This window comes from Oncorhynchus mykiss, chromosome 10 (assembly GCF_057628025.1).
Source record: "Oncorhynchus mykiss isolate SJ-2025 chromosome 10, ASM5762802v1, whole genome shotgun sequence".
Lineage (NCBI taxonomy): Eukaryota > Metazoa > Chordata > Actinopteri > Salmoniformes > Salmonidae > Oncorhynchus > Oncorhynchus mykiss.
In genome coordinates, this window is record NC_143031.1 from 61,787,714 (window position 1) to 61,811,641 (window position 23,928).

Genomic DNA, 23,928 nt, shown 5'->3' on the forward strand with positions numbered 1-23,928 from the left:
CCGGGGCTTGTGACGCACAAGTCTGCCCGACGAAAATAGCCAAAAATATTACCAGAATGGATAATGCAGAGAGGCTGGTTTAGACTGCAGGTTTAGGCCTTTACACAGACAATGGATTCAAGCACCCAGCTCTGCACGAGCTGACCAATGTCCTCGTCTGACACTGGAAATATACGGCTGGACAATAGAGACAGAAAAGAACATCTCTCAAATTCAATTATTCTAAAGAGGTATTGGGCTAACAGTGATAGAGATGAAAATGTATATGAATGGTTAACCCATTACAGTTTAAATTGAGGGGGGGGGGGGGGGTTCTACTAAGCTGTATGGAATTGTTTTGATAAGGTCATACCAAGGATCATTTTTCTATTTGATTTAGAATTTTAAGACGCCTTGAAGTATCCAAAAAATATAATACAAAATTGTTTGATGAAGCATTATATTCGGCCCTACTTCTACTAGCCCATACAAACGCATTGAATAACAGACTCACTACACGGAACAAGAGGTAGTCCCCAAAAAATCGAAAGGAAGTTTGCTCTAAAGTGTCTGTCCACTTATTTTTTTGGCTCTAAACAGTCTCCATAATATACTGCACTTCCATTCAACTGGTACCGGGTGACCTACAGGCGAGTCTTGTGAGGCCTGTGGCCGTACTAAAGCAAACCATTCGACATGTAAGTGTTCGTGAGAGTCTCGCCTTTCCACAGAGGGGTTATTAGTGTGTAGGCCAAGCTGTTCAGACCCTACAGACAGAAGTGGGCAGATCAGCTGTACCGACCTCAGACACGTCCCACAACGCTTGTGGGGGTCATGGTTCAAAGTATCTTTTCATTCCATAGAGCGGCCAAACCATTCATAGGCTAAAGACGATTTTGTGAGAAGACCGATTTCCGGGGATGTCTGATGGTCTGACACACGCCACTCTAGCGCTGTCACCTTTCACCACAGATGGTCCTGCGTGGCTCAGTTGGTAGAGCATGGTAGAGCATGGTGCTTGCAACGCCAGGGTTGTGTGTTTGATTCCCAAAGGGGACCAGTATGAAAATGTATGCACTCAAAACTGTAAGTCGCTCTGGATAAGAGGGTCTGTTAAAATGTGGAAGTGTGACGTTGGTGGGTTGAGATGCACCAGATATCAGAGTTGCACCAGAGTTTTTTTTTATTTATTGTCCTAAATCGATTTCTGTGGGGGGCGCGGACATTGACTTTAGGTTAATGTGTCTATTTAGATATGTTTTCTCTAGATATGTTATTATATTGTCATGACATTATATTCTCATGACACTTGAACAACTGTTTGGCCATCACCTGTTCCAACTTACCTCGTTGTACAATAACACAAAGGAGAGCCTTGGTTGGAGTGACTAGGATGCTCCAACCAGTCCAGGGAAGCAAGTCAAAATTATAGGCAATTGTATTGGAACATAACACCTACCTTTCAATACCAAGTGAATGAAATGGTGATACATGATGTTGATTAAAATCTCACTTCTTTAGTGGAGAGAAAGAGAGAGAGAAAGGGAGAGAGAGACAAAGGGAGAAAGTCGAGGGAGAAAGAGTGGAGGGCGAGGGGGAGAGAGAGAGTGGGAGGGGGCTCAGAAGGGCTGGAGTAAGCAAAGAGGTCACTCACCATACTCACCGGACTGCTGACGCCCAAATAATGTACAATGCAACATAATGAGACATTCAAATATATTTAATAATAATTTGCCGCCGCCAGTCTCCAAACTGTCACAAGAGAAATCGTAAGACTAGCACCGCCAGGTTTTGTTTAATCTGTAAATGAATGGGCTATCACTGTGGAGTAGGGTGAAGTGGCCCATAGACACTGATCTGGCTAGTTTTGCATTTTCCCCACTAATGGTTAGGATTGGAAGAGGGAAAGCTGATCTTAGATCTGTACCTAGAGGAAACTTAACCCCAGCTTATCCCTGGACGTCGGTCTAGACCATTGCTGTCATTAAGGTCAATATCAAAGGTGGCCAGAACACACACTTGTGTGACAGACTTGTGTCATGTGACATATTTATATGTTATTTCTCTTCTTGGTGATGGGGGTATTTTAGCGTGGTTCACCTTCCACAGCATGGTGAATGTTTGGAGGTTGATGGACTCTGTTTCCCCGGGGGGTATAGCTCTTGTAACATCCTTTAGCATCACACTCCTGTATCCCCTCTCTGCTTTCAGCTGACGTTGTGGCCACCCCCTCCCTGTACTTTGTGAAGTGTGTTTGAGTGCATGTGTGTGTGTGTGTGTGTGTGTGTGTGTGTGTGTGTGTGTGTGTGTGTGTGTGTGTGTGTGTGTGTGTGTGTGTGTGTGTGTGTGTGTGTGTGTGTGTGTGTGTGTGTGTGTGTGTGTGTGTGTGTGTGCGTGTGTGTGTGCGTGCGTGCGTGTGTGTGTGCGTGCGTGCGTGAAGTACACAGGCTTGGGGGTTGTGTGAAAACAAAATATTTAAGCTCCTTTGAACGGGGTATGGTAGTAGGTGCCAGGCACACCGGTTTGTGTCAAGAACTGCAACGCTGCCCGGTGTTTCACGCTCAACAGTTTCCTATGTATCAAGAATGGTCCAGGCAACTTGACACAACTGTGGGAAGCATTGGAGTCAACATGGGCCAGCATCCCTGTGGAACACTTTCGACACCTTGTGGAGTCCATGCCCTGATGAATTGAGGCTGTTCTGAGGGCAAAAGGGGGGGGGGGGGGGGGGGGGGTTGCAACTCAATATTAGGAAGGTGTTCCTAATGAGTGGTATACTCTGTATATCACACAACCAAGATCCCTTCTCTGTTCCTGAAAAGACATACATTTAACACAAGACACACATTGCAGAGGGCACTGCACACATCTTCTATAGACTCGTCCCGAATGGCACACGTAGTGCACTACGTACTTATAACCAGGGCCCATATAGATGTAGGATCTTTATTTGATCACTCTTTTGTTGCTCAGAATTTCCTGCACAGCAGGAAATGCAAACTTGTGGTGTATGCAAGGCTTCTAAAGCTAAAATGTCAGACTTGATTTGCCCTAACTAAAAATGTATCATCCCCTACAAAAAAAAAGTCCCTTTAGTCATAATCCACATAATAATTCACATTTCCTGTTGCTGCAGGATTATTTTCCTGTTGCAGCAAACGGCCTCAAATTAAGAACCTACATCTGTAGGGCTCTGGTCAAAGATAGTGCACGATATAGGTTGCTGCCATTTGGGACTCATACCATGATTAATGTGGCACTTAGCTGAGCCCAGGATTAATCCTAATCTATATGCAGGATAGAGCATCATCCAGCATCACCCAGCCTCCCCTGATTCGATTTTCCAGAGTGTTGGATGAGCTTCCCGATCACTTTGGATGAGCGTCCACGTCACTTCCTGTTGAAGGCAGAACGAGGGAGAGCTCGTTTTTTTTTTGTTTTAGAAAGTTTGTTGTTTTGGAACGTTTTGAAAGTCTATTGAGTTTGGCTCCCGTGTCGCGGTTGGCATCACCTTCTGGGACCTCTACTATCTGTCCAGGGATCCTGACGACCAAGGCCGGGTCTGAGGAGCCTGCTTAGTGTAGCAGTTAGCCTAGCAGCAGATCTATCACCTTGCTGCCAGCTCTTGCTGATGATTCAACCATATACGCATCAGCAACCAGAGCTAATGAAGTCACTGAAACCTTTAACAAAGAGTTGCAGTCTGTTTTGGAATGGGTGGCCAATAAATAACTGGACCTGAACATCTCTAAAACTAAGAGCATTGTATTTGGTACAAATCGTTCCCTAAATTCTAGACCTCAGCTGAATCTGGTAATGAATGGTGTGGCTGTTGAACAAGTTGAGGAGACTAAGTTACTTGGTGTTACCTTAGATTGTAAACTGTCATGGTCAAAACAGATAGATTCAATGGTTGTAAAGATGGGGAGAGGTCTGCCCGTAATAAAGAGATGCTCGGCTTTTTTGACACCACACTCCACAAAGCAAGTCCTGCAGGCTCTAGTTTTATCTTATCTTGATTATTGTTCAGTCGTATGGTCAAGTGTTGCAAAGAAAGACCTAGTTAAGATGCAGCGGACCCAGAACAGAGCCATATCTCTTGCTCTTAATTGTAAACAGATGGCTAATTCACAGTCTCCAGGTCTTTTCACAGTCCCCAGGTCCAGAACAAAATCAAGGAAATATAGAGTATTATACAGAGACATGAGGGCACGGAACTCCCTTCCATCTTATATAGCGCAAGTGAACAGCAAACCTGGTTTCAAAAAACAAATATACTAACACCTCACGGCACAATGTATCTCCTCCATGTGATCTACTTGTTGTGTACATGTACTGACATGTATGTGTAACTGATAGATGCACACTCGCACACACACACTCTACATGTTAATGTTTTTAAATGTATGTAAATTATATGTAAATAAAATGTAATAATTCACTGTGTGTCGGACCCCAATAAGACTAGCTGTCTCCACTGGCGTCGGCTAATGGAGATCCTAATAAATCAAATTTAAAAAACAAAATTAAACACTTGTTTATGCCTTCTTACGCAAATGAAAAATGGCCAATATGAGAGACCCCACTGGGCACAGAGGTCAGCTCAATGATATAAATTTCATTAACTAACATTCATTCAAAATGAAATAAAGTTCAAATGTAACCATGTCATTGGATTTAGATCAGAGGTTGGGTGGAGAAGAAGACAACAATTGCTGAAGTTCCTTTATGACTCTTTCAAATCACTTTTCAATGTTTATTCACCCATTTTGTGTCCAGTGGGACCTGAATGTTGCAAAAAAAATTATGTTGCGTTCATGAATATGGCCATGCACAAATGAATAGGACCTTGATCTTCGGACGTGAGTGAATGAACAATATTTGATGGTTGTTGGTCTCCTCCTAAATGGACAGAACACCTTTCCCAAATCATGGGCTTCTTGCCTGGCTATCCATCAACATCGCTCCGGCCAAATTACATTTCTTCTCCACGATTTGCCTCCCTCAAGACAATTTCTAGAAATGTAACACATTCTGACTGTTCTGATTGGTCCCAGAAACCAATAGGTTGGGCCAGAGCTGGCATACATGATGACGGTATAAACCTTGAAACTCTGATTGGTTCCATTTTTTTTAGAGACCATCCAAATGCTGATGAATTTGTTTTGTACAAATTCACACAAACAACTTCTAGGATGGCAGTGTCAGACTGAATACATGTAGCAATCGATAGAGCAAAGGAATTAAATTCAGAATGAGTTGTCTGGCTATTCGGTCTGGCCCGCTGATGGGTGGTTATGGGATGCTTGGGATGTGTGTGTGTGTGTGTGTGTGTGTGTGTGTGTGTGTGTGTGTGTGTGTGTGTGTGTGTGTGTGTGTGTGTGTGTGTGTGTGTGTGTGTGTGTGTGTGTGTGTGTGTGTGTGTGTGTGTGTGTGTGTGTGTGTGTGTGTGTTGTACAACGCTGTGTGCGTGTGTGTGTGTCCTGGACATCCTCTGCATTGAGACCACATTATCTCAACTGTCAGTGCTCACTGGCTGGCTGGATGTAGCATGTAGCGAGTAGCATAATATTATGCTGGCAGACACACTTCTGTCCAGTAGCTCAGCAGGGCTTAGGTGAAACATTATGAGGAGAGGAACGTTGTCACACACACACACACACACACACACACACTCAATCATGTGATTCTAACCGAGGGTTAGGGAAGGAGTAAGAGGAAAACATTCACTGATAATAAATAACATGTGTAATAAATAAGTTGTTCATCCATGTACTGTAGCTTTTGCTTATTTACTAGTTTGTTTGACCAATTATTTCTAATTGTGTATTTTGGAAGCCGGACTATTCCGAGTGTGTTTAATGAGAACGTGTCAATGGCTGAATGTTTTTTTTATTGTTTAAAAAAAATAAAAAATTCTCAACAGAGACAACTGTTGAAAAAGGAGTGTCCTTGTCATTCAATGTTGAACCCATCTCTCTCTCTCTCTCTCTGTCACGCCCTGGTCTTAGTATTTTGTGTTTTCTTTATTATTTTGGTCAGGCCAGGGTGTGACATGGGTTATTTATGTGGTGTGTTTTGTCTTGGGGGTTTTGTAGGTTATGGGATTGTGGTGTAGTATAGTTGTCTAGGTAAGTCTATGGTTGCCTGGAGTGGTTCTCAATCAGAGGCAGGTGTTTATCGTTGTCTCTGATTGGGAACCATATTTAGGCAGCCATATTCTTTGAGTGTTTCGTGGGTGATTGTTCCTGTCTCTGTGTTTGTTTGCACCAGATAAGGCTGTTTAGGTTTTTCACGTTTATTTGTATTGTATCGTCTTTATTAAAGAAGGTCCGATCCCTGCTACACCTCCTCTTCAGAGGAGGAGGAAGAAAACCTTAACACTCGCTCCCTCTCTTCTTGTCTCATTCTGTCTCTACCCTTCTTCATGGATGCACTATGTGGGGCCCTATCTGTCCTCATTGCCCTGATTGGTTGGGCAACACCCCGAGTTGACATGGTCCATTCAGAAGACGGGGAATAGACGTGTATCATCATGGGATATGGGGTCGACAGGGAGGGTCTTTCTCAATAAATTTTCTCATCATTTCTCGCATCCTCTCTCCACACATCCTTCATAAAACCCCTTAAAGAAGGTCAGAGGGGTGAGGGAAAGAGGTGAGATAGGATGGGAGGAATCGTGTAAAGAGAGAAAGAAACACACGACCAAATGATCATTTCAACATGGATAATTGGGTAATATTTGGTTGAGACGTCGATCAACGAGATTACGACTCAGCCCAGCCACAACCTATATTCACCCACTCAAAAAGACAGCCAAAGGTAGATTATCACAGCAATTGGGAAGATCTCCACAGACCTGCGACAACCCATGCATGCTCTCGTGAACATGCACGCTTTATATGATTACATTAGTTTACGTTAGAAGTCACCAAAACTTTTTTTTCCCATGGATGTGTTACTCATTTTAAGGTTGAATGTTCGATTATTTTGTAAGTTAGCTATTTCTTGTTTTACAAAAGTAATAAAATGCAATGCAACCAGATATCAAGATTTAAAGGAGATGTATCTAATGCTTGGATGGTCTGAGACACTGGCTTCATCTCATTCTTAAACTTTTCTTTTTGGTTAATGTGAATAATTTGTTAACTTGGCGACAAATTAATAGGCTATTTATTGTATTTCAAAAGTGATATTGAATTGAATTCCAGTTTGTCTACTAATTAATAATTGATGTGTTGGATTCACGTCTCCATCTCAACAAAATATCTCAACCAAATATCAAGATCAAATCAAACCTTATTTAAAGTCTATTTAATGTTTGAATGGATTTTTTGAAAAATACATTTTTTTATTTCACCTTTATTTAACCTGGTAAGCTAGTTGAGAACAAGTTCTCATTTACAACTGCGACCTGGCCAAGATAAAGCAAAGCAGTGTGACACAAACAACAACACAGAGTTACACATGAAATAACATGGAATAAACCATAAACAAGCCAATAACACAATAAACAAGTCAATGACACAGTAGAAAAAAAGAAAGTCTATATACAGTGTGTGCAAAAGGCATGAGGAGGTAGGCAATAAAAAGGTGTAGTAGCGAAGATTTACAATTTAGCAGATTAACACTGGAGTGATAAATGAGCAGATGCTGATGTGCAAGTAGAGATACTGGTGTGCAAAAGAGCAGAAAAGTAAATAAAAACAGTATGGGGAGGAGATTGGGTGGGCTATTTACAGATGGACTATGTACAGCTGCAGCGATCGGTTTGCTGCTCAAATAGCTGATGTTTAAAGTTGGTGAGGGAAATATAAGTCTCCAGCTTCAGCGATTTTTGCAATTCATTCCAGTCACTGGCAGCAGAGAACTGGAAGGAAAGGTGGCCAAATGAGGTGTTGGCTTTGGGGATGATCAGAGAGATATACCTGCTGGAACGTGTGCTACGGGTGGGTGTTGTTATCGAGACCAGTGAACTGAGATAAGGCGGAGCTTTACCTAGCATAGACTTATAGATGACCTGGAGCCAGTGGGTCTGGCGACGAATATGTAGTGAGGGCCAGCCGACTAGAGCATACAGGTCGCAGTGGTGGGTGGTATAAGGTGATTTGGGAACAAAACGGAAGGCACCATGATAGACTGCATCCAATTTGCTGAGCATAGTATTGGAAGCTATTTTGTGGATGACATGGCCGAAGTCGAGGATCAGTAGGAAAGTCAGTTTTACTAGGGTAAGTTTGACGGCGTGAGTGAAGGAGGCTTTGTTGCTAAATAGAAAGCCGATTCTAGATTTGATTTTGGATTGGAGATGTTTAGTATGAGTCTGGAAGGAGAGTTTACAGTCTAGCCAGACACCTAGGTATTTATAGTTGTCCACATATTCGAGGTCAGAACCGTCCAGGGTGGTGATGCTAGTTGGATTGGCGAGTGCGGGTAGCGAACGGTTGAAAAGCATGCATTTGGTTTTTACTAGCGTTAAAGAGCAGTTGGAGGCCACAGAAGGACTGTTGTATGGCATTGAAGCTCGTTTGGAGGTTAGTTTACACAGTGTCCAAGGAAGGGCCAGAAGTATACAGAATGGTATTGTCTGCGTAGAGGTGGATCAGGGAATCACCCGCAGCAAGAGCGACATCATTGATATATACAGAGAAAAGTGTCGGCCCGAGAATTGAACCCTGTGGTACCCCCATAGAGACTGCCAGAGGTCCTGGACAACAGGCTCTTCGATTTGACACACTGAACTCTGTCTGCAAATTAGTTGGTGAACCAGGCGAGTCATTAGAGAAACAAAGGCTATTGAGTCTGCCGTTAAGAATACGGTGATTGACAGAGTCGAAAGCCTTGGCCAGGTCGATGAAGACGGCTGCACAGTTCTGTCTTTTATCGATGGCGGTTATGATATCGTTTAGTACTTTGAGCGTGGCTGAGGTGCACCCGTGACCGGCTCGGAAACCGGATTGCACAGCGGAGAAGATACGGTGGGATTCGATATGGTCAGGGATCTGTTTATTAACTTGGCTTTCGAAGAGAGGCAGGGCAGGATAGATATAGGTCTATAGCAGTTTGGGTCTAGAGTGTCACCCCATTTGAAGAGGGGGATGACCGCGGCAGCTTTCCAATCTTTATGGATCTTGAACGATACGAAAGAGAGGTTGAACAGGCTGGTAATAGGGGTTGCAACAATGGCGGCGGATAGTTTTAGAAAGAGAGGGTCCAGATTGTCTAGACCAGCTGATTTGCACGGGTCCAGGTTTTGCAGCTCTTTCAGAACATCTGCTTTCTGGATTTGGGTGAAGGATAATCTGGGGAGGCTCAGGTGAGTAGCTGTTGGCCGGGGTTGGAGTAGCCAGGAGGCATGGCCAACCATAGAGAAATGCTCATTGAAATTTTCGATTATCATGGATTTATCGGTGGTGTCCGTGTTACCTAGCCTCAGTGCAGTGGGCAGCTGGGAGGAGGTGCTCTTGTTCTCCGTGGACTTTACAGTGTCCCAAAACTTCTTGAAGTTAGAGCTACAGGATGCAAATTTCAGATTGAAAAATCTAGCCTTTGCTTTCTTGACTGACTGTGTGTATTGGTTCCTGACTTCCCTGATCAGTTGCATATCGCGGGGACTATTCGATGCTATTGCTGTCCACCACAGGATGTTTTGTGCTGGTCAATGGCAGTCAGGTCTGGAGTGAAACAAGGGCTATATCTGTTCTTAATTCTGCATTTTTTTAATGGGACATGCTTATCTAAGATGGTGAGAATATTACTTTTAAAGAACGACCAGGCATCCCCGACTGACGGGATGAGGTCAATATCCTTCCAGGATACCCGGGCCAGATCGATTAGAAAGGCTAGCTCGCAGAAGTGTTTTAGGGAGTGTTTGACAGTGATGAGGGGTGGTCGTTTGACCGAGGACCCATAGCAGATACAGGCAATGAGACAGTGATCGCTGAGATCCTGATTGAAAACAGCAGAGGTGTATTTGGAGGGCAAGTTGGTCAGGATAATGTCTATTTAGTCCTTTGATTTAGTCCAAACTTTGATATTTTGTGGAAATTGATATGTGAATCCAACATGTGAATGTCAATTATTTAATGTGTAGACTATATCTGCATTTTTTGCATTGGATGTGTCTCAATCCACCGCATCCGCCTGTCGTACTTCCGCATTTGCGGTGAAAGGTGACACAGCTAGAGCGGTGTTTGTCAGACCATGAGAACTCCCGAAAATCGGTCTTCTCACAAAATGATCTGTAGCGTCCCAGCGGTTCAGCCCCTCTGTGGAACGATGAGACTCTCATGAACACGATGGCGTTCTCCGTTTTGCTCTACACCCTCCAAAAATGTAAGGAGACTCGTCTGAAGTTGTTACAGCCGATTTGCCAACTTCTGTCTGCAGCATCCGAAAAGTTTGGGCCACACAAAAATATGACCCCTCTGTGGAAAGGTGAGATTCTCACAAACACGTACATGTTAGTGGCCCCACAAGACTCGTCTGAAGGTCCCCAGGACCAGTTGAAAAAATGTATGGAAGTATCTATGTAGACTTTTTAGTATCAAAAATATATTTCTCATTTTTTTGTTGCCTTACAACCTGGAATTAAATAGATTTTGTGGGGGTTTGTATCATTTGATTTACACAACATGCCGACCACTTTGAAGATGCAAAATATTTCTATAAGCTTGGCACATCTAGCCACTGGGATTTTTGCCCATTCTTCAAGGCAAAACTGCTCCAGCTCCTTCAAATTGGATGGGCTCCGCTGGTGTACAGCAATTTTTTAGTCATACCACAGATTCTCAAATGGATTGAGGTCTGGGCTTTGACTAGGCCATTCCAAGACATTTAGGTGTTTCCCCTTAAACCACTCAAGTGTAATTTTAGCAATATGCTTAGGGTCATTGTCCTGCTGGAAGGTGAAACTTCGCCCCAGTCTCAAATCTCTGGAAAACTGAAACAGGTTTCCTTCAAGACCTTCCCTGAATTTAGAGCCATCCATCATTCCTTCAATTCTGACCAGTTTCCCAGTCTCTGCCGATTAAAAACATGCCAACAGCATGATGCTGCCACCACCATGCTTCACTGTGGGGATGGTGTTCTCGGGGTGGTGAGAGGTGTTGGGTTTGCACCAGGTTTTTCTTGATGGCCAAAAAGTTCAATTTTAGTCTCATCTGACCAGAGTACCTACTATATGTTTGGGGAGTCCCAAATGTGTTTGCTAACATTTTTTCTTTAAGCAATATTTTTTTTTCTGGCCACTCTTCCGTAAAGCCCAACTCTGTGGAGTTTACAGCTTAAAGTGGTCCTGTCGACAGATACTTCAATCTCTGCTGTGGAGCTTTGCAGCTCCTTCAGGGTTATCTTTGAAACACTGGGAAATGAAGCCCAGGTTGGTGGTGAGATCATCACACATTTATTTTGTCTCGTTTCACCCTGATGAACACTCCACCCACCCAGATCCGACCAGGGTCATGTTCATTTGGGCACGCAACAGAAAATTGTAAACACATTTTGCAACGGAAAATGAAGATGTGCATTTCCTATTAGACCAGCTAGTCCCTTCCTATTTCAGTCTGCTTTCTTCCATTCTGTGCCTGATGAACACCAGCCAGGGGAATATTTGATCCAGAGCCAGGGCCAAGCCTCCCAGCAGTCATCCCACAATCAAGTCACCATGGTCAGTCACCTACGGTTCATTTCACCCCCTTCTCCCTGGCCTCCCGAGGAGGACAGACGCTCAGTGAAAAAAATAGGCAGGACAGAGACTGGAGCAAATATAAAAATCCCAGGGATTTACGCCCTGCTCAAACAGAATTATACAGTAATCTGGTCCCTTCCTGCAGACTTTTATAACCTCCTTTGGCACTAGGATCTACAACACACACACAAACACACACACACAGAGGGAGGAAAACATGTAACACTGTGTTTTCCCCCTCATCACCTCCCAGACCTCTGTGTGTGCATTTCTGTGTGTGTGTGTGTGTGTGTGTGTGTGTGTGTGTGTGTGTGTGTGTGTGTGTGTTGTAGATCCTGGGGCCAAGGGGAGGTTATAAAAGTCCCCTAGGGGGACCAGATCACTGTATAAATCTGTTTGAGGAGGGCATATATCCCTGGGATTTGTATATTTGCTCCAGTCTCTGTCCTGCTCATTAATTCCCTACAACACACAGCTCACAGGATTAGCAGGGGGATTGTACAGGGAAGTGGGGAAGAGGTAGGGAGAACGATGACCTGGCTCTTTCGGAGTTGGTTGGTTCAGTGGGTGGAGGATGGTGTTGGATGGTCAGAGTCCGTCAAGTGGATGTCAAATGCTCAGTTCAGCCTTTTGCAACCAGTGCAATTGTGGCGGTTTATGCTGCTTTTGTCTGTGGCCCACGAACCACCGCTGCCCACACACGTCAGGCAACAACAAGGACAAGGGGGGTGAGCAGCGTCGCACACAATCGAGCCGCCTATGACATTGGTCCTTAAACAAAGGCAATACTGCTCACTATGAAACAAAGTAGCCCATAGCCGGCCCAGATTGACATGCAGAAAAGATTGATCAAAGCGGAATGAGGATGGGATCTGCATTGAATACTGAAAGTGGGCATTGATTTCACGAATCCGCTTTATTCAAGTTTATTTGCTCCTCGTCTATAAATCTGTGCGTGACAGCAGGATGTTCGAGATTGCACAGACTGAAAATGCACCATCCTGAATGCACATGGTGCGCTGTTCCAAGTTGCCAACGATGGTGTGTAAGGTCATGAAAAGTAATGGAAAATTTGTTTAATCATTTTTGTTAATGAAATTCATGAAGGCACACTTTTAAAGATGATCAATCACAACAAAATGACACGTCATACCATTAACATAATGACCCTTCAGTGTGTGTCTGTGTGTGCTAGTGCGAATGGCCCGTTGCCCCAGGAGAGAGAGTGCAACATTTTAGCGGCAGGTTAAAATAATGACCCTTCAGTGTGTGTCTGTGTGTGCTAGTGCGAATGGCCCGTTGCCCCAGGAGAGAGATCGCAACATTTTAGCGGCAGGTAAAACATAATGACAGACAACAGACTAACTAGATAGCCAATTCAAAACATAACTTGCAGTAGCTCTCGCTCTAGTTAACAATCGCTAACTAAACATTCATGTCGTTGTTTCTTTTCCACCGGCACTGTAGACAGCCTTAATAAAATCGGGGTCCGTTGGAACGCTGGGATTCCACTCTATTAAACAGCAGCCATGTAATTGCGACAACGTCCAAAAATATTCTGAGAATAGCCTAATTGACAAATACCTTGCTGCGCATAGATCTCCCCTCAAACACGAATATTTGAGACTGATATTTAAACATGTCTAGCTAGATACCTCGCTTTTAAAGTAACCTGCCTTGTCCATTTGATCTCTGATTCATTGAATGAGGGGATTATTTTAGAAAGACAAAAGTAGTTGATTGCAATGTTGCAATATTTTATATCAAGGGTGGCAACCATCCTCCAGGATAGCTACTGGGTGTACAGGCTTTTGTTCCAGCGCTGGTCTAACCGAATTGTAGCCTAAACATCAGCTGCTCAACATGACCTTGCTAAGCAGCCTCGGGTGTTTCAGGACTGGATCAAAAGCCAAAAGCGAGCTCTCCAGAAGGAGGGTTGACCACATATTGACAGCATGTGACTAACAGTGCAGTTCTACTTTGTGGAGGGTTTTACGTGCCTTGATCAAGGGAACAATGGCAGGAGATGGTAGACCTGCATGGGATCAGACACAGCAGCTTTCCAGTGTCAATAATGCTTTACTTTTTAACGGCTATAATAAGTCATGGAAATGTGGTTAAAAGTAATGGAGACGTCGTGAAAAATGTGTATGTACCCTTAACTGTGAATAATCAGAGGTTTCTATAGCTTTATAGCATTTGTGAATTTGTGTTCTAGAATGTTCTAGAGTCCCATTCCCAGGAAGTATGTTCAAATGTTTGATGGAAAATCTGGTTTGTTAGAGCTGGAATACCTGAAAGCTAGCAAACTATATCATTGACAGTGTTAAACGAATTTACTTTTGCCATGAGAGATAACGAATACAGTCTTCTTTCAGTACTGGTTTCTAGTAGCCTGGAATCCAAACTGATATAGTCCATTTCACCATAATAATTTTTACAATTCCAGCTAGGATAGATATTTAGTTGGTTTACAGCTACTGTTAGTGATTGAACCTTAGCATGGGCCAGGTCGAATCACATATTACCTGGGCAGATTTGTAGCACCGCCGTCATTGTTGATCTCTGGTTTCTGGGCCAAAGAATAGGGTTGTGGAGCCAGGACCTCAGCCAAGTTGGGGGACATCAATTAACGTTGCGCATCGATACGGCCCCAGCCTGAGACAGATTGGTTTGTTTTCTAAAGGCAATTAAAGTGTAATCAGTGGGTTTGAAAGTGTATTTGTCTTAGCGAGTGCAGTTGGACAAACGCTTTCTTCAAATAAGTCCTAAGGAACCTGCTGAGCTGTGAAAATCTACTGGCTAATAGCAAGGTAATCCATTTTACCCAAATGTCTTTACTAAGTATACTTCATTATGCATCGATATAACATGCATGAAATTTCCAAGAAAATATCAACAACAACAAAAAGATGACATTGGATTTGAACAAACCGGACTGCAATATGTGTGTGCTTGTGTGTTGTTGTGCTGTACTGAAATAGTTGCACACATCTGCATCTGATCCTTTATTTTGCATATTAAAGATTCTTCAGATCCATGCATACAAGGAGCTCAGAGAGAGAGAGAGAGAGAGAAATCCCATACTTACAAACATATTCCACTGAATGATGGGAACAGTTTTGCAGGGCATCGCGAAACAGCAGCAATCCAAACATATTGCTTCCTCCTCCAAAGGAAGGAGTGTAACAGTGTCACACCCCAACAAAACTGATCATTAACATCGGTCAAATCTTTAACAAATGCTTTTGGTAATGTTTGTGATCAGACATTGCAGAATTTTTCTGGCTTTCACGGAATGATATATTTGTCATTTGTAGGTTTGCAAAATGCAGATTTTCTATTAATTTTGAATGCTGCTTATTCCCTCCTGATTCTGGGAATATTCCAACTGGGATTTCTGAAAAACCTGTACATTTTGAGAAGTTACAGGAATTTTGCAACCCTAGTCATTTTATTTCATCAGATTATTGATGTTGGTGAAATGAACCTGATATATATTCTCGTACATCTATAGAACATATACTTCATATAAAATAAAAACATATAATATGTCATACATAGAGTCACTGTTATCATCACTGTAAACATGAAAACAAAAGTACATTATCACTTTTTTAAGTACCAAAAAAACGAACAAAAGTGGTTTTTGCAAAAGACAAAAGATACATTTTCCCCGTTTCGCTTTGACTGTATAGGAGGTGAAGATAGCACAAATCACGGACGGTTCAGAAAGTTTTGTTTTTGTATTTGGTAATTGTTCTCCGTTCACTTGGATTTCTTAAACTAATCTTGCTATTTTATGTCACGTTGGTTCCCTTAAGCCTCCCTCCCCCTTTGTTCATGCGTGTGTGTTAGTATCACCCGGTCCCAAATCGCTCCCTACCCCTTCCCCTGGGCTCCTTAACTCCTCCAATGTTTGTAGATCTGCAGTGTACTGGATAGGTACAAGAAGCGAAATGGGGCAGCTTGAGCTTCCGCCATATTGCTTCCTTCCACCTTACAGATGTATAGACATCGATGGGTTCGCACCATGGGGGAGGGGTAGGGAGCTCACTGGGACCAGCTGGTCCTCTCACACCAACTCCAACTTGACCTGGTTGTTGTTGGTGATGAGCGGCGACGGCTTGCTCTTGAGCCGCTCGGCCGCGTCGTTGGAGCTGCCGTGGAAGAAGATTCGCGCCGTGCAGACCGACACCACAATGCGCTTGTACTCGCGCCGGAAGTTCTGGTTGAGCACCCCGTATACGATGGCATTAAGGCAGCTGTTGAAGTAGGCCATGAAGTAGCTCGCCACGAAGAGCCACTCGGGGATGAGAGGCACCACCACCTCTGGGTTGATGGCCACTGCCAGCCCAATGAAGTTGAGCGGTGCCCAGCACACGGCGAACAGCACAAACACCACGAACATAGTCACGAAGTTCCTCACGTCGTGTGGCGTCAGTTTCGGTCTATTGTCCGGTTTGACACGTCGCCTAACCTGAATGACCAGGATCCAGATCCTCAGGTAGCAGTAAGTGACGATCATGATCGGTAGGATGAAGTGGAAGAAGACCACGGCGATGGTGTACGCCGAACTCGCAGACTGCTCGAACGTACACGAATACACCCTGGGGTCATACTGCAACGAACCCACAAAGAGATTCGGCACGATGGCCACAATGGTCAACGCCCAGATTAGTAGGACATAACACACTGAGTTCTTGTCGCTGTACAGCTTGTCGTACTTAAGGCTGTGACATATATAACAGTAGCGGTTGATGGCAATGCCGGTGATGTTGAAGATGGAGCCGATGACGCTGACGCCCATGAGAAAACCGCTGATCTGGCAGTGGACATATCCCAGGTTCCAGCCTTTGTGGAAGATGGAGGTGAGGACCAGAGGGTAGGGGTAGATGGCCACCACCAGGTCGGCCACGGCCAGGCTCACCACAAAGATGTTTCCTAGAGCGAGAGAGAGAGAGAGAGAGAGAGAGAGAGAGAGAGAGAGAGAGAGAGAGAGAACAAAGATCATGGAAATTAGAAACTATTCTATCCTATCACAATGAGCACAATCAAAGTCATCAAGACAAACACTATGTTAATGTCACTGAATAAGCGGCTGAATGGACGGACAGGTAATTGTGTTTCCATTCTTTCAGACAGAAAGGCTTGACTAATTTATTTACATATACCATTTTGCATACCTCACAACACAGCAATCTGCTTCAAGGCTACTACTTTGACAACTAGGTGCTTATGGTGACAGAAAAACAATGCCTTTGAATCTGCATATGCTTGTGTAAGTGTGTATGTCAGTGTGTGCATGTCAGTGTGTCAATGTCAGTGTGTGTGTGTATGTTTCTTTGTTTGTTTCTTAGTTAAGGACCATCAATCAATTACACAATGTAAATTTGACAATATTTTCATGTTGCACACCTTTTAGTTTATTTGTGTATGAATTTCTACAATTTATAGTTGTTTTTAGGTTTTAAAGTCATTGACATTTGGAGCTATTGAAAGTTTAGCATATTCTCCCATGTACATTGTGTAATTTAATGATGGTCCCTAACTAGCCCCATACGGATATCCAAAGTCAACCCAAATTTACCACAGACATTACGATTGGGTCGCATGCAGCAAAGATGGTGGATAAATGAAGATAGTTCACTCAGGCCATTAGCTATTGAAAAAAATGTATTACGTTCCAGTCTGCTTAATTGGGTGTGTCTCCCATAGACACCAGTGTAATAGCAGCTGGTTCTGGTCAACTTCATTTATTAACTTTCATTTAACCATAAATTTTACAAAATAATCGGCAAGTGTGGTGTCTCGCTTCATCTTCCATCTCCGGTGTGCATCTGCACTCTGAATTCATAATTACTTGTGTGCTGCCAGCTCTGGGCATGTGGACAGGATTGAAATGTTGAAACCAACCCAACCTTCATTTACATTGTGATGCAGTCATGACTACCACAAGTCTCACGAAAATACATTTTGGACAAGACTGACTATATGACCAAAATTATCCTATTTACACTTGGTAGTCAGTTTTGACAGTTGTCATGACTTTCCCTTCTGGGTGAGGATCAAAGAGTGCACCCCCCCCCCCCTCTCTCCCACCAGAGAGGAAGGGGTGGAAATTGGGCCGGTTGATGACTTTAACGACCAGTCGTAAACTTTTCTCTCTGGCCCTTTGCAGTATGGAGAATGGAATGTCTGGGTATTAAAACAGAGAGATACTTTGCAGTACATTAACAACAGAAGGTTGGACATTGAAACAATATTTACATCATAAATAGTGTGGGAAATGGTTGGTGGGACTCCAAACAATAATCATGTCAAATCAGTTGTTGTTTTGTGATATCATTAAGGACGGTATAACTAAATAACAGTAACTTTACCAATGTATACGTACGTCCCAGTTATCAGATTTACACCTAAATGTTGTGGACTTTATATGATTAAATATGAGACTATTTGTGAGAAGATGAAATGTGATCCTAGCCTTCTAAATTAGATAATTGTTTTTCCTAAGAAACATTTGCCAAGTCAGTAACTACGCCCACGTGAGCACAGACATTGTGGCAACGTGAAGTATCCGCCCTCCAAGGCAAGTGCATAAAAGGACCGCTAACAACATTTACATTAGACCAAAACATGCCGGGTGTGTAAATCGGTGTACCCTGAATAATCATAACTTAGACTAGGGTTCGTGCAGATTTGAAGTCAACGACGTTCAGAATGAGACTGATACGAGGTAATAATTATTAATGGATGATGGTATGATAACGATTTTTAACAATATATTATTGAGTTCATTCGTGAAACGGTAACTCATTAAACAAACTTTTTCCATGGTGCCCCAAGATTGCTAATGAGTTGGTGTTATGATGATTAATTTATTCACATAATAATTAAACATAGTTAATTGATTTGATAAAATAACCGTCATCACATTAATCGATAGTCATGTCACGACACAGTAGAATAAATGTTTCTGATTCATATTGATGCCACATAGGGTGTTTTCTAAATGAGAAGTTGGTTTTTAGACTGTTTATTGGTAGTCTTAAACAAATCTACTTTGAAACACAAGTATACTCCTCACACACATGGTTATGGGCTACAACAACAAAAAAGAAGGCACCCATACCATGGCAGATATACAGTTGAAATGTTTTCAATTTTGAGTTTGCATCCCAACATTAAACTTCATATACATCACAGAAGATTGAAATATAACAAAAACCGTTTGACATAGAAACATCATTTGTTTATTTTTTATAATCTTTATTCATTATCCAAAAACATTCCACAGGTGAGGCAAAAGAGGGGGCTTTTGGTCATTGACTCACCAGCAAGTGAAGTGAGTGCATGACATGCCACTTCACACAGAGAAGGAGGATGAGAACAAATCTCTCATTATATTCTGACAGGACCACGCTCAGGCTCGCACACGCAAACACACGCTAGTTAGTTCCAAGTTTGCTTTAATTATGCAAAGTCAGTGTTTTTCCCCGCGTTTGCCCGACAGATCTTCTGATGTATGCGTAAAGGCAAAGATTGAATTTACTCAATCAGGCAGTTAACAGCTTTCCCCTACAGTGCCTACAGTACTGTATGTGTGTCATAAACCTGGTCCTGTTAGTGAGGAGTTCCTCTTGTGTCAGACATGAGCTAAACATAAAGGCAGCAAGTACTACGTTTCGACAACATCGCTACAACGACTCAGCAACATTGCAGTAGCGCTGAAGTATCGTCTTTCCACACCCATCACTCCTTGACTTCCAGCCACGATCTATCACACAGATCAGTCGACAGACGCTTCTGGGAAATGTGTCACTCTCTCCGGGACGCCGGTGGCACAGACACGCAAGCACAACAAAACCCAGGTCTGCCCGGGGCCTTCCCTCTCTTTCTTTCTCCCCTCTCCCTCGTAGCATACCAGAAATTCTTTCATGGCCGAAGACCTTTCCTGCAATAAATGAAGCTTTGTCCTCCTGGATCTGTCATCCAGGAGCCCTCTGTAAGAGGATTATGTCCACCTGCGTTGTGCACCTGCTATTGTAGCTGGACGAGGAGACTTAACAGAAGGTCTGGCGGCTAAAACAAAGAGATGTTTCTCAAGCTATGGCGTGAGAGCTTAAGGGTGGAAACAGCAAGGGTCGAGGAGTTTGCCTTTAAGACCTCTAAGACCAAGATTGCACTACCCCTAAACGTGAGACTCGCTAAAGCAAAGCCTGGGCAAGGGTTTAGACTATTTGAGCTGCTTGGAGTGTTCATACAGAGCCTAGACCTTGACAAGGTTGTGAGATAGAGCCCTACAGCCAGCTCGACTGGCATTCAAGTGCCCTGAGGCCTGGCTTCTATCGGCTCTTGTCACCGTGGAGGCTAGACCCGCTGATTGACACACCACTCAAAGTATTAATTTGGCTTAAGGGGAGATACAGCCCAGCTCTTCCAAGTTTTAATTTTTCACTCACTTGCCACTGACTTCGATAAGGATTTAGGCATGAGGGAATAACCTCTGGTCTTTTTCTGTGGCAGGCAGTGGAGATAAATGTTTTCAATGGAGCAGCATGGAAAGATAACTTGAATATCTCGAGCGGCGTGCCCTTTTTGAAGGACAGCAGGTAGAGCGAGTCAGAGTGAGTCCAAGCACGTCGGCGCCGGCCAACTGTAGCCTCACGGTTATGCTCCGCTAATGAGGTGTGAATTTCAACGCCTAGGGTCAAAGTGTAAACTCCACAACTTGAGGGTCAGCGAGGCACCAAGGTCGAAGTGTCAGCAAGTGGGAGAAGGTCCCAAGGGCCCTAACTCTATTGCCCCTGGCAGATTATTATGCATAGGCTAGATAGCTAATCTATGATAATGTATGCCAGTGGTTCCCAAACTAGGGGAGATGACCAAATGAAAAAGGAACATTCAACTTACAGTACTCTTGAATGTTGTAATAGTAAAAGGTGCAATTTCAAAATTGGGTAGTGCATCAGAGGTTTTTCTCTTGTTCAGTCAGTCATTGTAGAGAGAGCTATCTATTTATTTAGCCCATGTCATCTAATGTTTTGATTTTGTTGTAAAGTTTGAGTCACTCAGATATCAGATGAAATCACATAAGACATACATTGCAGGGAATTAGCTTTAAAACAGCACATAAATCCTCCACCCTATGGCAAAATGTATATGTTTGCAGCGAGCATGTACAAATTCAGGAAATAAGCATTGAATATGCAAAACAAGAGGGGTGTGAACAGTTTGTGTCATGAACAGTGCTTGTGCCCATAGAAAAAGACGTTGGAGAATGCATATCTGACGTTCATGAATTGTAACTTCACATGTAACGTTCACCTTCTGTACTTAGGCATCGATAGAATGGTTAATAATTCAAGTGTTTCTTTCACAAAGGCAATGTGGAAACACTGGCTTATTTAAGTCAATGATGGTGTTATAGAATTGGCATGTGTCACAGATTGGGCATGGCGGGCATTTAACAAGGTCTAGTTGGAATTCACCCAAAATATCCCACCGCTGCCACCAGCACAACAATGATCAAATTGGATTACGATGGCTCCAACTCCCTCACAGCACCAATGTGACAGATCAGAGTCAAACACATAACGGTGAGATGGAGCTACTGTACTGAGACAAATGTGGACGCAAAAAAAAAATGAGTGTGTCGTCTCTCTATGGCACTCACTGTAATCTGGGTCCTTCATATAAGAGAGGGAGAGAGACAGAAAGAGAGAGAGAGAGCAAAATGGAGAGAGAGAGAGAGAGAGAGAGAGAGAGATGGACAGGGAGAAAGAGAGAGGGAGAGAGAGAAAGAGAGAGGGGGCGAGATAGGAGAGAAACATGAGTGATGTCCCTCGTGACATTATTGGATTTGCAGATATAGTGTTTGTGAATGAGGGCTGGTGACAGGCGTGGATGATGAGGCATGCCTCTCCAGAGTTAATCTGTTCTCTCCTCTCTACTAAGGCTATTTCAAGAGCGGACCATAAAACAAATGGCTTAGACAGGAAAATGGACAGCATTTGGAAAGCATGCTGAAACAATATGTTAATGCAGGCAGTGTAGAGTATCAGCGAGATCACTTCAATATTCTATTCAGGTCCCCAGGATGTCAGGAGCTGCATTCAATACCATCCACTAGAGGCAACGTGAGCACGTATTACCATCTAGTAGGGAGATACCTTCAATACCATCCACTAGAGGCAACGTGAGCACGTATTACCATCTAGTAGGGAGATGCCTTCAATACCATCCACTAGAGGCAACGTGAGCACGTGTTACCATCTAGTAGGGAGATGCCTTCAATACCATCCACTAGAGGCAACGTGAGCACGTATTACCATCTAGTAGGGAGATGCCTTCAATACCATCCACTAGAGGCAACGTGAGCACGCATTACCATCTAGTAGGGAAATGCCTTCAATACCATCCACTAGAGGCAACGTGAGCACGTATTACCATCTAGTAGGGAGATGCCTTCAATACCATCCACTAGAGGCAACGTGAGCACGCATTACCATCTAGTAGGGAGATACCTTCAATACCATCCACTAGAGGCAACGTGAGCACGTATTACCATCTAGTAGGGAGATGCCTTCAATACCACCCACTAGAGGCAACGTGAGCACGCATTACCATCTAGTAGGGAGATGCCTTCAATACCATCCACTAGAGGCAACGTGAGCACGCATTACCATCTAGTAGGGAGATACCTTCAATACCATCCACTAGAGGCAACGTGAGCACGTATTACCATCTAGTAACATATGAACTAGAGGTCGACCGATTATGATTGTTTAGCGCCGATACCAATACCGATTATTGGAGGACCAAAAAAAAGCCGGTACCGATTAATTGGACGATTTTTATATATATATTTGAAATAATGACTATTACAACAATAATGAATTAACACTTTTATTTTAACTTAATATAATACATCACTAAAATCAATTTAGTCTTAAATAAATAATGAAACATGTTCAATCTGGTTTAAATAATGCAAAACAAAGTGTTGGAGAAGAAAGTAAAAGTGCAATATTTGCCATGCAAAAAAGCTAACGTTTCAGTTCCTTAATCAGAACATGAGAACATATGAAAGCTGGTGGTTCCTTTGAACATGAGTCTTCAATATTCCCAGGTAAGAAGTTTTAGGTTGTAGTTATTGTAGGAATTATAGGACTATTTCTCTCTATGCCATTTGTATTTCATATACCTTTGACGATTGGATGTTCTTATAGGCACTTTAGTATTGCCAGCCTAATCTCGGGAGTTGATAGGCTTGAAGTCATAAACAGCGGAATGCTTGAAGCACAGCGAAGAGCTGCTGGCAAATGCAGGAAAGTGCTGTTTGAATGAATGCTTACGAACCTGCTGCTGCCTACCACGGCTCAGTCAGACTGCTCTATCAAATCATAGACTTAATTATAATATAAGAACACACAGAAATATGAGCCATTAATAAGGTCAAAACGTTTATTCTTTCAGTGAAATACGGAACCGTTCCATAATATTGCTGTTACATTGCACAACCTTCAATGTTATGTCATAATTATGTACAATTCTGGCAAAATAATTACGGTCTTTGTTAGGAAGAAATGGAACACACAGTTCGCAACGAGCCAGGCAGCCCAAACTGCTGCATATACCCTGACGGCTTGCACGGAACGCAAGAGAAGTGACACAATTTCCCTAGTTAAAAGAAATTCATGTTAGCAGGCAATATTTACTAAATATGCAGGTTTAAAAATATATAATTGTGTACTGATTTTAAGAAAGGAATTGATGTTTATGGTTAGGTACACATTGGTGCAATGACAGTACTTTTTTTTCGCGAATGCGCTCGTTAAATCATCACTCGTTTGGCGAAGTAGGCTGTGATTTGATGATAAATTAACAGGCACCGCATCGATTATATGCAACATAGGACAAGCTACCATGTGTAGTTAACTAGTAATTATTTTAAGATTGATTGTTTTTATAAGATAATTTTAATGCTAGCTAGCACCTTACCTTGGCTCCTTGCTGCACTCGCGTAACAGGTAGTCAGCCTGCCACGCAGTCTCCTCGTGGAGTGCAATGTAATCGGCCATAACCGGTGTCCAAAAATGCAGATACCGATTGTTATGAAATCGGCACTAACTAGTCGGCCATACCGATTAATCGGTCGACCTCTAATATAAAAGCAATATGTTATCCTAAATGTAATATGTAAACATCTGGCATTCGACCAATTCACACCAGCAGACATAATAATGCAAAGCAAC

The 23,928-nt window shown here is 43.0% G+C and overlaps 1 protein-coding gene across 2 annotated transcripts in view; it reads right to left on the reverse strand.

Moving 5' to 3' along the window:
* Nucleotides 1-14,663: 14,663 nt before the first annotated feature.
* mtnr1aa (melatonin receptor 1A a) overlaps nucleotides 14,664-23,928 on the reverse strand; it is a 58,514-nt gene continuing 49,249 nt past the window's right edge. The window contains exon 2 of one of the 2 annotated variants that reach the window (XM_036989312.2): nucleotides 14,664-16,612. In XM_036989312.2, the coding sequence (XP_036845207.1) occupies nucleotides 15,744-16,612 (869 nt within the window). In that variant the 3' untranslated portion in view covers nucleotides 14,664-15,743. 2 annotated transcript variants of the gene reach the window in all.